Genomic DNA, 14,027 nt, shown 5'->3' with positions numbered 1-14,027 from the left:
CTTTATTTCTCAGAATTGCGACTTTATCTCGCAATTGCGACTTTATTTCTCACAATTCTGACTTCCTTTCTCGCAATTGTGAGATAAAAAGTCTATATTCTGTCTTTTTTTCTCGCAATTGCGACTTTATTTCTCAGAATTGCAAATTTAGTGAGATAAAAAGTCGCAATTATTTTTTATTTTTTTTATTCAGTGGCGGAAACAAGCTTCTATAGATGTTATACCGCCACCATCAGGTAGAGAATAAAAAGACAGGGTCGTAACAATAGTATGTTGAAAAGAGTGTTAGAAGTCCCCGGATGACCTACTATTTCCAGTGGATTTTCGAAGTGTGGATCCGTGCTCATTACAACAGCTAATATTAGTTTGCTAATATGCTTTCCTGTAGCTCAAACAGTAGAGCGTTGGCGCTTGCAACGTCAAGGTCATGGGTTCGATTCCCAGGGAAAGCAAGAACTGATAAGAATGTAAAATGTGTACCTTGAAATGCAATGTAAGTCGCTTTGGATAAAAGTGTCTGCCAAATGCATAAATGTAAATATTACCCACAACCCACTGTGCTTTGGAGGAGGAACTACAAACACGAGTAAAAAGTGTTAAAAACTACAAAACATGGCGATCGACAGTGAGAGGTTCAGATAAAGATTTGAGTGACTAATCAGAGTTTAACTTGATAGAAAAATATGTATTTCATGTTATCCGTGTTATATTTCATCTGCAATAACAATGTGGACTTTTATAAAGATCTGTTTTAAATGCATTAATATGAGGAGAGTCTCTGCATGAAAGACAGATCAACGTGCAAATTAAATGAAATGTGGAGGATTTGAACAGTGACAGGATGATTGACAGGCCAGTTTACTTTTTTTACAAGTTTACAATTGTATGACGTGATAGTGTGTCCCAAAGCTTGCCTACTCTTCTGATACACACTCAAAAGTATGCACTATACTATGTAATGAATTATTCAGAGAGTGTGTGTGTGTCCCTGATGCAGGTCAGCGCCCGCAGTTGCTGGTTTTGGCCACTGAGGGGCAGCAGAACCCCAAACTAGAGGAGCTGAGGTTCATCCTGGAGGAAGAATATCACAACAACGATCAGACGCGCACCGTCCTGTTCGTCAGGACCCGAGCCCTCGCCGACGTGAGTAAAATAAACCTTCTTAGACTAGTCTTAAAAGTTAGCCGTCTAATCTAATTCTTCAAGACTGGTTATAACATTTTAAAAGTCGGATACATCAATATCTGTGGATAAACGTGGCTAAGTTTTGTGACTCCTGCAAATAATGTTGCATAAACTTATAATTGAATAAATTCAAGTTAGTTAGTCTTAAAAGTTAGTCTTCTCATTTTTGTTCTTGAAGACGGGCCAGGTGCATAAACTTAGCTACTTTGTTAAGACTGTGTGTTAAGAACTAGCAGTAAGACGAGACGAGACGGTTCTGCCTTTTGGTGTATCTGACTTTAAAATGTTAGAACCAGTCTTGAAGAATTAGATTAGATGGCTAACTTTTTATAAGTTTATAAGAACTGGCCACATAAAAAGTTGTAATTTGAATCAGAAAAGTAAGACTGATCACCTCTTGAGTGATTTCTAGTTAGTCAAATTAGTTGTTTAAGTTTGTGCAACTGGTTTCACAGAGAGGGCTTAGATTAAGCCAGGATTAGGCTTTAGGATATTTAAGTAGCTTTGGTGACACTTTACAATAAGGTTCATTAGTTAACATTAGTTAAGTACCTTAGTTAACATCAACTAAGAATGACCAATACTTAGTTAATATTAATTTCGACATTTGACATCGACAATTAATACATCAACTAATGTTAACTAATGAACCTTATTGTAAACTTTAGTGTTACCGTAGCTTTAATAAACATGCCTTAGAAAGAAAAGGTAACACTTTACAATAAGGTTCATTAGTTAACATTAGTTAATGTATTAATTAACATGAACTAACAACGAGCAATGCATTTGTTACAGTATGTATTAATCTTTATTAATGTTAGTTAAAATGCAGCTGTTCATGTTAGTTCACAGTGCATTAACTAATGTTAACAAATACAACCTTTGATTTTAATAACGTATTAGTAAATGTTGAAATTAATATTAACTTAGATTAATAAATGCTGAAGAAGTATTGTTCATTCTTAGTTTATGTTAACTAATGAACCTTATTGTAAAGTGTTCCCGAAAAAAATTTGTGGTGTGCCTTGTGATGTCTGATTCATGTGTGTGTGTGTGTGTGTGTTTACACATATATAAGGCCATGAAGAAATGGATTGATGACACAGATTCCCTGAAGTTCCTGATGCCTGGAGTCCTGATAGGAAAAGGACGAAAATCCAACTTTCCCGGCTCAGGTGGGAATTAAACACACACACACACACACACTGTATATACAGTATATATATATATATATATATATAATAAAACTAAATTTTTATAAATAAAAAAGTGAAATATAGACAAAATAAGCAGCTCAAACTTATAAAAACCTCCAAAATAAAGCCAGATGATATGTTTGAAAATGAAGAAATTAAGAGTGAATAAAATATTAGTATTGTAACCTTAGAGTTGTACTATAAAATAAAATAATTATTATTATAATACATTATGATATTTCTTATTTTGTTGAATATTTTAATTTAATATATTTTATAATTTAATATTTGGTAATAACAGTAATTTTACAGTACAATTATTAGTATTTTTTTTATATTCTCATTGATAAATAATCACAATTTTCTGGCCAAATTGTGCAGCCCTTTTTTTCTTTATTAAAAATTTGCATTTTAAATCAAAATCAAAATTTGTATCATAATAATAAAAATTTGACCCTTTTTAGTATTAAAATGTATTAAAATAAGCCAGCTCAATGTATTAAAATGTATTAAAGTATTAGTATTAAGTGTTTTGTTTACTAAATCATGGATATTATTTTTATTTTATATTTTCTGTTTTAATTTGAATTTTAGTTCAAGTTTTAGTCATTTTTGTTGTGTTTTTTCAATATGTCAATGTGGCTTTTATTAAGTTACTTTAGTACTTCATCTTAGGACTGCAACACTTCTAACCCTAATCGATCGAGTAGTTTTGCTTTTCATTTCTTAAACAACCATGAACTGTTGCCAAACTTCTAACTGGATAGAAACATAATAATAATGAAAAGCTACACACTCGATCAATTAGGGTTAGAACTGTAGCCAAACATAACAATATATAATAATCACTGTAGTAATGGTCAAATCATAGACTCTTGAGCGTTTTCCTTATTGAAGTGTGAATAATTTGTGCTACAGTGATGACTCCGACCAATAAGAAGGGTGTTTTGGACTCGTTCAAGAGCTCAGATCAGAGTAAGATACTCATCGCCACGTCAGTCGCTGATGAAGGCATCGATATCCCACAATGCAACCTGGTTCTGATGTACGAGTACGTGGGTAACGTGGTGAAGATGGTGCAAGTTCGAGGTAACAAACATGTACACTCTTTCACACTCGTATAAACACAAATACACCGAATCACTGTATGTGTGTGTGTGTGTGTGTGTGTGTTTGTTTTTGTGATTTATGAGGACAGAAATTTGTATAATGACATTGGTATTACACTGGTATTACACTGGTATTACACTGGTATTACACTGCCACTAGTATTACAGCGTGAATGTGATTTATGAGTCCTCGTATTTCAAATGACTTTAAAAACATACTTAACAGTTTTTTATTAAAAATCTAAAAATGCATAAAGTTTTCTGTGATGGTAGGGTTAGTGCGTGTCAAGTCAAGTCAAGTCACCTTTATTTATATAGCGCTTTTTACAATACAGATTGTATCAAAGCGCTTCACAGTGATAACATGAAAACAATATAACAAAAACAATATAACAATATAACAAAGTTTGTTTCTAAAAGAAATTGCGTCAACGTCCACCTTAAGTAAGGCAGATCAATAATATTATTGAATATTAAATGTTAAATGTCCCCAACTAAGCAAGCCAAAAGCCAAGGCAACAGTGGCAAGGAACCAAAACTCCATCAGGGACAGAATGGAGAAAAAAACCTTGGGAGAAACCAGACTCAGTCGGGGGGCCAGTTCTCCTCTGGCCAACGAAGGAACAGTGCATGATTCGGGCAGCATTACAAGTCAGATTGGATCGGAACATTTAGAGTATTTTTTGGAAGTCCAAGTATGCACGCCGGTCTTAAGACGAGTTGTTGAGGATCAGTGCCGTCCACCATAGAGAGTCCATATCGCCCGTGTTAAGTCGTCACTTCATAGGCTTTGTGATTGGAGCATCTGAAGTCTCCGTGAGAGGCTGGATACAAACTGGAGCTGACGAACGCCATTTTCTCGGGACTCGCGTCCCGAGATAACAGCAGAAAAGCAAAGGGAAAATAATTAGCGTAGCTGCTGTTCATAATGATGATTTCCATAACACAGGCGTAAAAGACAAAACATGAATACAGTGACTCTTGCGTCCCAAAATCACCCCCCTCCGTCCCCCACTCAACTCAGCCCAGCTTACTGACCTCTACGTCCCTCCTGCTGCTGAGACCTAACCACAATCTCACAATCTCTCCGCAACCCAACCATACGCGCCAACCTGTTGACTAAGGCTGTCGAGCCCCACTGGTGCGTGAATAGGCAGTTTCAGTGGACAACGGTTCCGTATGGCATACCACCTACCGCAACACAATATCTGCCCAACCACCCGTCATTCACGCAATATACACAGGAACGTAATGACTGCAAATACTATGCAACCTATACAGATAACCTACAGTCTCTTCAAGTTTTATAGTATTAAATGCATTTGACCTGATTCAGCAGTATAATAAAAGGTAAGCATTATGTAAATGCTTGGCTAAAAAGATGCGTCTTTAATCTAGTTTTAAACTGGGACAGCGAGTCAGAGCCTCGAACAATATCAGGAAGGCTATTCCAGAGTTTAGGAGCTAAATGTGAGAACGCCCTCCCTCCTTTAGTGGACTTAGATATCCTAGGAATGACTAGAAGCCTCGAATTTAGTGATCTTAAAGAACGCGATGGATTGTAGTGCGATAGAAGGTCCATTAAATACACAGGAGCTAAACCATTTAGGGCTTTATAGGTCAGTAATAGTACTTTGTAATTGATACGGAACTTGATAGGTAACCAGTGTAGAGATGATAAAATTGGCGTGTGTGTGTGTGCGTGCGTGTGTGTGTGTGTGTGTGTGTGATGGGCCGGTTCAGGGGTTGTGTGTGTGTGTGTGTGTGTGTGTGTGTGTGTGTATGTGATGGGTAGGTTTAGGGTAGTGTTAGTGTGTGTGTGTGCGTGTGTGTGTGTGATGGGCCGGTTCAGGGGTGTGTGTGTGTGTGTGTGTGTGTGTGTGTGTGTGTGTGTGTGTGTGTTTGTTTATGTCCCTTTTGGGTACATTCACCAGGATACACACCAGTAAACTGAGGACCACCTCAAAAATTGAGGACATTTTGTATGTCCTCATTTGTTTGACTATATAATGGCATTCAGCATACTCTAAAATGGTGTCCAGACTTAAAATCTCACTTGTCCCAAAAAATCAGTTTTAAGTGATTTGTGTATGTGAAGTGTGTATGCCCCCCCACTAAAGTGTGTATAACACAGCGCCCTCTAGGAGTACTGCACTTCCGGAAAAGATACACACTTCGGGGATTCTGACCAATCAGAGCGCAGGAAGCCACTATGAGAGCGGGACTTAATGATCTGACCAATCTGAGGCCATCACGTCATCAACAAAAATGGCGGAGCGGAGGCGATATCATTATTATGAATGAATTGACAGATAATCCACATTCAATAATAGATAAATTCGCAATAATTATTATTTAAATAAAAATAGACTAATTTACCCTGAGCAGCAGGAGCTCTCACGATGTATATGGGCATGTTATTAAACTTTAATCCTCGCAGTTTTGCTCTCGCATCGGAGTCTGCTCTGTGTAACGTTATGTGTGTGTGAAGATCGCGCTGCTGCGCGTCACCGAGACTATACAGCTGTACAGTAACTTACATAGGAGTTTATTAATCATGTAGGAACGAGTTTGAAGCGGGGAAGAGACAGAGACATTACGTCATGTGAATTTACAAAGTACATATTTTCTTCCAAAAGCGGAGGAACAGCTGTTTAAATCTGTCAATATGGATGTGATGATTTATTCATCCAAGTTTGTTTAATAAAAACACACAAGCCACCAAAAGATGTGAAAACATGCTAAATCGCTTGCTTTTATGAGTGATTTTATTTGTTTGAAGTGTTTTCTCCTACTTTGCGTTCTGCCGTTTCCTCTCATAATATCAGTGATTTCCCTGAGTGGCCACCGCCCCTCCCCCACCCCCCGCACGAGCAGGACAGGACTCCGTTACCAGTTACCACAGCAACACATTCACTACAGCAAACAAGCTAACTTTTTTCTTTATATATTATATTATATTATATTATATTATATTATATTGAGGAGAGCAGTTACAGCAAACATTATTCTTATTATATTATATTGCATTGTATTATTTTATATTATATAAAGAGGAGAGCAGTTACAGCAAACATTCTCTTTGTAGTATATATTATATTATTTTATATTATATTATATAGAGGAGAGCAGCTGCATGAAACATTCTCATATTATATTATTATATTAATTAAATGTTTACACTAATTACATACGTTTTTTTAAGGCGCTTTGGTGCATTTCTCAAATCACAACTAAAATTCTTGTTCAACCTCCACATCATCTAGTCACTTGTGCACATCATGAAAGCAGTTTATCATTCTTTTGAACAAATTGCAAATGCTTTGGTACATTCATGCAATAAATGTAAGTGTCTGCTGTTTCTTACATTATCAATTGCTTATGTCATGTTGATCAAAATGTATTATACTGGTTCTCTGTTGAATAGTCTTACCCCTCAAAACATATAGGCATTAAATTACTAGTTGTCATAAACTGTCAAACATATTTTCTATACAATTCTATTATACTTTTTTTGTCCTGAATTGCAGATGTGAATTTTGAATTTCACTAATGAAGGGGAATGTAAAGCATTAGATCAATCAATGATCACCAGTTCTCTATAATCGCTCAGAGTGCATCTCATGAAGCTTCCTCTGGAAGCCATATAGACAGAGCACAACACATACACACTCTGAGAATGGAAGAACAACAGGGTAACAGCCGAGAAGAAGAAGAGGAGGAGTAAGGATGTGTGGTGGAAGGATACAGAGGTAAAACAGAGAGATTGTAGGTTTCTGAAGAAATAGGGGCCAATATTGTAGATCATGTTCATGACCTCATGGCCGAGGCGGGTTGAAAGCTGAGCTGAATGTTGGGAGAACAACCGTGTGTGTCCTCAAACATTCAAGTCTTTATAGACAGAACATGCGTGTAATCAGACAGTGTTCACTATACTGTACTGTTCACCATAAGCTGTAGACTTACTGTATTACAGTGGAGTCTACTTGCATTTTACATGAGACAGTAAAAATACGTGATAGAGATCCCTTTCCCACTAATTAGATATCTTAAATGATGTTGTGTGCACTTCTGTATTTGTCTTCATTGTTGTACAGCCTTGATGTTAATATTTTGTTGAAAAATTGTTAAGACCCCAGGAAGAATAGCTGCTGCTTAATGGAGTAGCTAATGGGGATCTAAATAATAAACAATAAACAATAAACTCTACAGATAAAGCGTTGTGAATCTAGTTTCGCGTACCTACCCCGAAGTGATAAAATAAAACAAAATTATGTATCAAATTTATAGACAAGTAATTTGTTCAGGCATGGTTTTCTAGGGAAATACAAACCTACGCACATATATTCAAACGCACATAACTATAGAATCAATTCTTAATGCGCATGTGAACGCCATCAGCGTTAATCACAGGTTCACGTTTAAAGTCTGTTTAGAGACATTCATATACATTTTTACCTTGCAGTTACTGTAAATCCGGCCTCTAGTTCATAAACGCCAGAGGAGAACTGGCCCCCACTGAGCCTGGGTTCTCCCAAGGTTTTTTTCTTCTCCATTGGGTCCCTGATGGAGTTTTAGGACACCATCGGGTCACTTGATGGAGTTTTTCGGTTCCTTGCCACTGTTGCCTTTGGCTTGCTCAGTTGGGGATATTCAAATTAATTAACCAATCATTAATACCATTGATCAGCTCTACCAAACGTGGATGTTTTTCCACTAAGAAACGAACATTGTTATTATGTTTTGATTGATACTGTGAAGCTGCTTTGATGCAATCTATATTGTGAAAAGCGCTATATAAATATACTTGATAGAGACATAATGTAACACACACACATATACAGTATGTGTTTGAATAGTCTGTTCATCGCAATGGCATTGTCATTTTTTAACAGACCAACAGTGTATCTGTGAGTCCAGTCTCATAATGGGTACATGTGTTTATGTGTCATACAGATAATGTGCAGTCTTTTCATTGTCATCAAAATCGTAGCCAGTGTTTACTTCTCAAAATACTGATACAGTTATATTGACAACCATCAAAAGCCTGTAACTTGTTAAAAATCCTTAGTACAATATATATCAATGAACATATCAGTGCCTTGTGTCACAAACAAGAATGTCAAAATGCTGTCATGTAATCCTATTGTGTTCTGCTGTTTGTACGAAATGCACTTTCCTTGTTTGCAAATCTTAAGGATGATTCAAGAAATGTACCAAAGCGACTGATAAGAACTGTTTATAGAGGAGAGCAGTTACAGCATACATTCACTCTCTCTCTCTCTATCTATCTATCTCTCAATATATATATATATAGCCTATATATATATATATATATATATATATATATATATATATATATATATATATATATATATATAAATCGATAGATAGATAGATAGAGAGAGAGAGAGAGAGAGAGAGAGAGAGAGAGAGGGGGGGGGGGGGGGCAGAGCAGTTACATATAGTCATACAAAAGAAAAAAAGTGTTTAAAAGAATCATGAATCAAGCTGACACGTTTAAATGTTTGTTTACATAATTATTTTGTACTTAATTTGATTTTAAAAGCCATTGGATCTGCACTAACCCTAACCCTAACCCTAGCTCTGCCTGTGACTGTCAGTCTGACTGAGATCTGCTCACACTGTGATCAGCCGCCCTTCCCCCACAGCACTGAGACTGATCGCGCGCGCGCCCTTCCCCCACAGCACTGAGAGAGACTGATCGCGCGCGCGCCCTTCCCCCACAGCACTGAGACTGACTGGAGTGACAGAGAGTTGAACTTGTCTCTGGCTGAACTAACAGACTGACAGTTACAGGTAGATAGCTAAGCAGAAGTGCTGCTCAAAAGATCACAAACTGTCGTGGCTATGCGTTTTTAAAGCACTTTTACAAGGTCTATTAGCTTCTCCGCCCTGTAATGTAAAATACCATTAATTTATGAAAGAAATACAAAGAAGATAATGCTGTTAAAGTACTTGTTAAAGTTTAATTTAGAGCCTCGAAATAATCCACACCCATCCCCCATCTTAACTCGAATAAATTGACAACAACACAGACTCCAAAAGTAGAGACATATTATACCAGCTTGAATATCAGCCCTGCTGTGTATTTGCATACATCAGTTTACTATTTTGATTAATAAATGCTATTAGTAGAAAATAAGATGTCTGTTCAAGATATCTAGGTTGCTCATTTTGCATTTTTTGCTCTTTTAAACCTGTGCTTGTTCGGACATGCGCACTGGTTCCTAGTTCGAGTCGGGTGAGTTCGTTTACAAGTGATCATGTGCTCTGTCCACTAGAAAGACTTGATCCACGACAGTTTTTTTTTTTTTGAAGAAGAAGAAGAAACACTACTGCGATTAAAAAAAAAAAGATTCTTGTCATCAGAGAGTTTTCTATTCGGTCAAATAAATAGTCACAATTGCAACGTGAAATCCAAATACGTAACTACGTCATTTACGCACGTCTGCGACAGTGGATGTATTTTCCCGGGAAATGCAGACACGTGACAATGGGACGCGAAACAGTCAGACGACAGCCCTCCACCCTCCACCACGCAGGAAAGGTGAGATGAAGTCTTGTCCTGAAAATGCATGATAACTAAATACATTGTGAAATATGAAAGTTAGTAAGATGTATGTTTATTTTAGTGGTTTAATTATTTTTTGCTTAGGGTTTTATTTACTTCTCGATTGTATTTTATTTGTTTCTCATTTGATAATTTGTTGCAATAAGGAAAAAAGTATATTGCCTACTTGTAGGCATTGACCAGTAAATATAATTTTGTTATTTCTTATATAATAGTACTTTAGATTCTACAAATTAAAAAAAAAACGAGTCAGTGATAGCCTACTATATCATTGTTTTTCTCAAGTGTTGTCAAATTGCAACTGTGATTTAAAATATTAATTATATATTTTTATATCATTATTATTTGATATATTTTTAATTTTATGTAATACAATATTTGCCCAAAAATCTTTTTTTCAGTGGAATGTTTTTTTCTAGATTTATTATTTATCTTTTTTATCTTTTTTTGCCCAATGATGGTACATAGACACTTTATAGTATTTTTATTGTGTGTTTCAATGTCCAAAGCAGACAAAAAGCACATTAGAAATAGTCCATATAAATCTAGCTGGTTATTGACTGAAAATATCCTGTATGCTGTAGCTAATCAATATAGTAGATTCATGTCAATTGTGGTCACAAGACACACAAGAACCAATGTTTTTTGGCATCATTGACATTGCCTTTTTTTAATCTAAATTCCTGTTGTAGACTGGTCACACGTGCTGTCATTGAATAGAGCTCTGTGATATAATATAAATATATACTTAAGTGTTGAACAGAAAAAACACACGTGTTTGGAACAACATGAGGTTCAATTGGAACACTTAACATAATTGTATGTTAATTACGTATGTTTTTGGGTGAACAATTCCAGTAAGATCAACAAGATTTTTTAAATATGCTTGTTTATTTCATTCACATTATATATATATATATATATATATATATATTTTTTTTTTTCCCAGTCATTTCAAGAAAGTAAGTCGCCATGCTGGGAAATAAAAGACGTAAGAAACCTCTGCAGGACGCTGAGCATCACATTACCTGTGAAACCGACAAGCCTGAGCTTCAAGAGCAGTTCATCAGCAAATATAAAGGCAAGTATTTATGAATAAGCAGTAATAACGTTACTCTACAAAACTGATAATTTAATATATAATTTATTTTTATTGTGCAGTCAAGATTTCTGAATAGAGTTCTGCAGGCATTAGCCCGAAAACAAAAACAGTTGCATTTTTGCATTTCTGGTTCCATCAACCCAAAGTCAGTGTTTATTTGCGCATTCTTAGCCCAATTATGCACAATAAGCCCATAGTGCGTGTGGTCATGTAAACGCAGACTAAGGTCATCATAAACGGCATAAGCATAAACCAATCGACACCGCTAGATTTTTGCCCCTTATTCCAGATTTGCCCAGCATGTAAACACATTAACCTGCGTTCTGTGGCTTATTGAAGTGAGCATGTGTGACTGGAAAGTGTCCTTATTGTGGATTTAAGCACATCCAGACAGAGCGAGCGTTTTCTTGACCCAAGAACATCTTAAAAAGTGTTCTCAAAAAGTGTTCTCATCTCATGCAGAAGTGGTACAGTCAAAATCCTACTAAAACTTCTTTGTCATTGTGGAGAGTGCAGTGCATGGTTGCATAGCAACAACAGACGCCACGGGAAAATCAGACTGTTATTTTACTATTAATAATAAAATATAAGCTAATATGCATTAACACTAGGACTCCCAGAATTCTATAACTACTATAATGGCCATAGCAGTCATTCTGACTGCTCATACATTATTTGCATATCATTTCAAAAAGCTATATCAAATCTAAGAATAAATGGATCTGTTATGTTAGGATAGGTAATAATAAACATCAGAACACTACATTTTAATTATGATGTATGTAAAATTGTATTAGTTAACCAACAACCACTCAGCCTCATCAAGGCTCTGAAGCATGGCTAAAGCCTCTGTGGCAGTCATTCTTCTTGCTGACATTGTTCTGATATTCTCTTTTCAATATTTCAATTTGGTTTTAGCTCGAAGCTAAAGCTAGATTTCAGCTTTGCAATAGACTAAACAAACAACAAGAGAAATTGTTGCTAGTCAACGGTGATGCATCTTCAAGAGCAGGAAAAAGGAGCAACCGACACACGGTCTGTAATGCATACGGTCAGTATGACTGTTATGACCATTCAAGGTAGAAATACTCAAAACTCAGTCTTTTGTGTCTTGTAATTTTAATAAAATAACAATGATAGAATAAAATATAGACACATTTAGGAAAAGTCAGGGTCCTATAGTTACATGGGTTTTATTTCAACAAAGTTATTACATTGCAAAATTTTAAAACAGTCAAAATGACTGCCTTGGGAGTTCTAGTGTTAATGTACATGTCAAGTAATTTGTCTTTTTTTACTCGTATATTTCAGCCTTTAAATCATTTTTATAAAAAGAATGAGGTTTATCTTTTTATAAAACCTTTTTTGTCAACTTTATTCGAATTTAATTTTACTATATGTGCCTATAGGGGTGGGCCGGGGATGGCAGGGGTTGGTGGCAATGTAAGTTTCTGGATATTTTCTATAAGAAAATTTGCGGGGCGAGGGCTTCGATTACCTCTCTCTTTTTGGACCATACATGTGTTTGCATCCCTGCATATGCGCGAGGGAGGGAGAGAGAGAGCAAGACAGTTTGAAGGCGCGCGCGCGGCCGGGGCTCTGCTCGTTCTTTCAGTAACATGCGCCCTGTCACACTCATCTACATCACTCACCGATCAAATAAGGCTTTGGCGGCAGGGGCGTGTCTAGAAGGGGGGCACGGGGTGGCACTGGCCCCCCTGGAATATGATTGACCCCCCCCTGGTGCCCCCCCAACATCATTGGGCTAGATTTACTGTCAACCTGACAATGCCCAACGCCATTGGATCAGAGCGCTGTCAATCACTGCTTGATTTGCGATTCGCAAAGCGAAATCACAGGTCCGCGTTTTTAAAACAGTAGGAGAGAGAGAGAGAGATACCTCGACACGTCATTGTAAATATTGCACCGTATGTTAGTCTGATTACTTTCATGTGTGACTGATCAAGCCAGTACCGTTAGATCAGCTAACGTAATTTCGGCAGACTGAATAGAGATTCCGTGGCAGCGCACGACCACATAAATATAAAATAGATAATTTTTATAGATTTTTAATAGATTACTCTATCTGTTGTTTTAAATACTAAAGGCACAATAATCTTTTTCCAAAAAAGTCGTGCCGTGGTGAACATTAAAATGTGAGAATGTTAACTAACACCATAGCTACATGCAACTGTGTAATTTAGATACTTAATGGGTTTTTGTTTATTTATACACCGCAACAGGACATCCAAGATTTCTTTAAGAAATCATTTTAGAGACCGATTTCATGCAGAGAACGTTCACCGACACTCACACACACATTCAATGTTTGTGTTGAGAATAATGCATGTTAGATGACTAATTAATGCCTAGGTGATGTTTTTTTTATTTATAAGAACAAAACTGTGTGGTCCAATCCATGTTAAATACAAAATGATTTTCAGGCTCTTGTTCAGTGCCACATTTAATACCATCTATATTAGGGCACTGGGCATTGCAAAGATTTTTTAATTCGTGTTTAATATTTTCTAAACAAGTATTTATTTCTAGTTGAATTTTCTAGCTGATTTCCCATGGGCCCCCCTGACTGGTCCTTGGTCCACCCTGTGGCCCCCCCATTTATAAAATCCTAGAATCACCCCTGTTTGGCGGGGCAAATAAACTGCATCCAACTGCTTTCCCTGACGCCTGGATCGTTCGGTGGCGTATTCAAACATGTTGTTTGTCCGCAGCCAGGAACAGCACGTCTGCGTGGCATCGCAATCTTCTTGTAAACAGACCCACTCGCTGCATGACAACGCATGCGATGATGCGAAATGAGGCATAGTTGTCTTGTGCTG

The 14,027-nt window shown here is 36.7% G+C and overlaps 1 protein-coding gene across 1 annotated transcript in view; it reads left to right on the top strand.

Moving 5' to 3' along the window:
* The window catches only part of rigi (RNA sensor RIG-I), a 62,507-nt gene that overhangs the window by 16,357 nt on the left and 32,123 nt on the right, over positions 1-14,027 (top strand). The window contains exons 13-15 of the mRNA XM_056236599.1: positions 998-1,143; positions 2,264-2,360; positions 3,300-3,470. Of these exons, the coding sequence (XP_056092574.1) occupies positions 998-1,143; positions 2,264-2,360; positions 3,300-3,470 (414 nt within the window). The remainder of the gene's footprint in view (positions 1-997; positions 1,144-2,263; positions 2,361-3,299; positions 3,471-14,027) is intronic.

This window comes from Rhinichthys klamathensis, unplaced genomic scaffold, assembly GCF_029890125.1.
Source record: "Rhinichthys klamathensis goyatoka isolate OS25496 unplaced genomic scaffold, OSU_Roscu_1.1 h1tg000454l_1, whole genome shotgun sequence".
Classification (NCBI taxonomy): Eukaryota; Metazoa; Chordata; class Actinopteri; order Cypriniformes; family Leuciscidae; genus Rhinichthys; species Rhinichthys klamathensis.
This window is presented reverse-complemented; position numbering and strand designations above follow the sequence as displayed.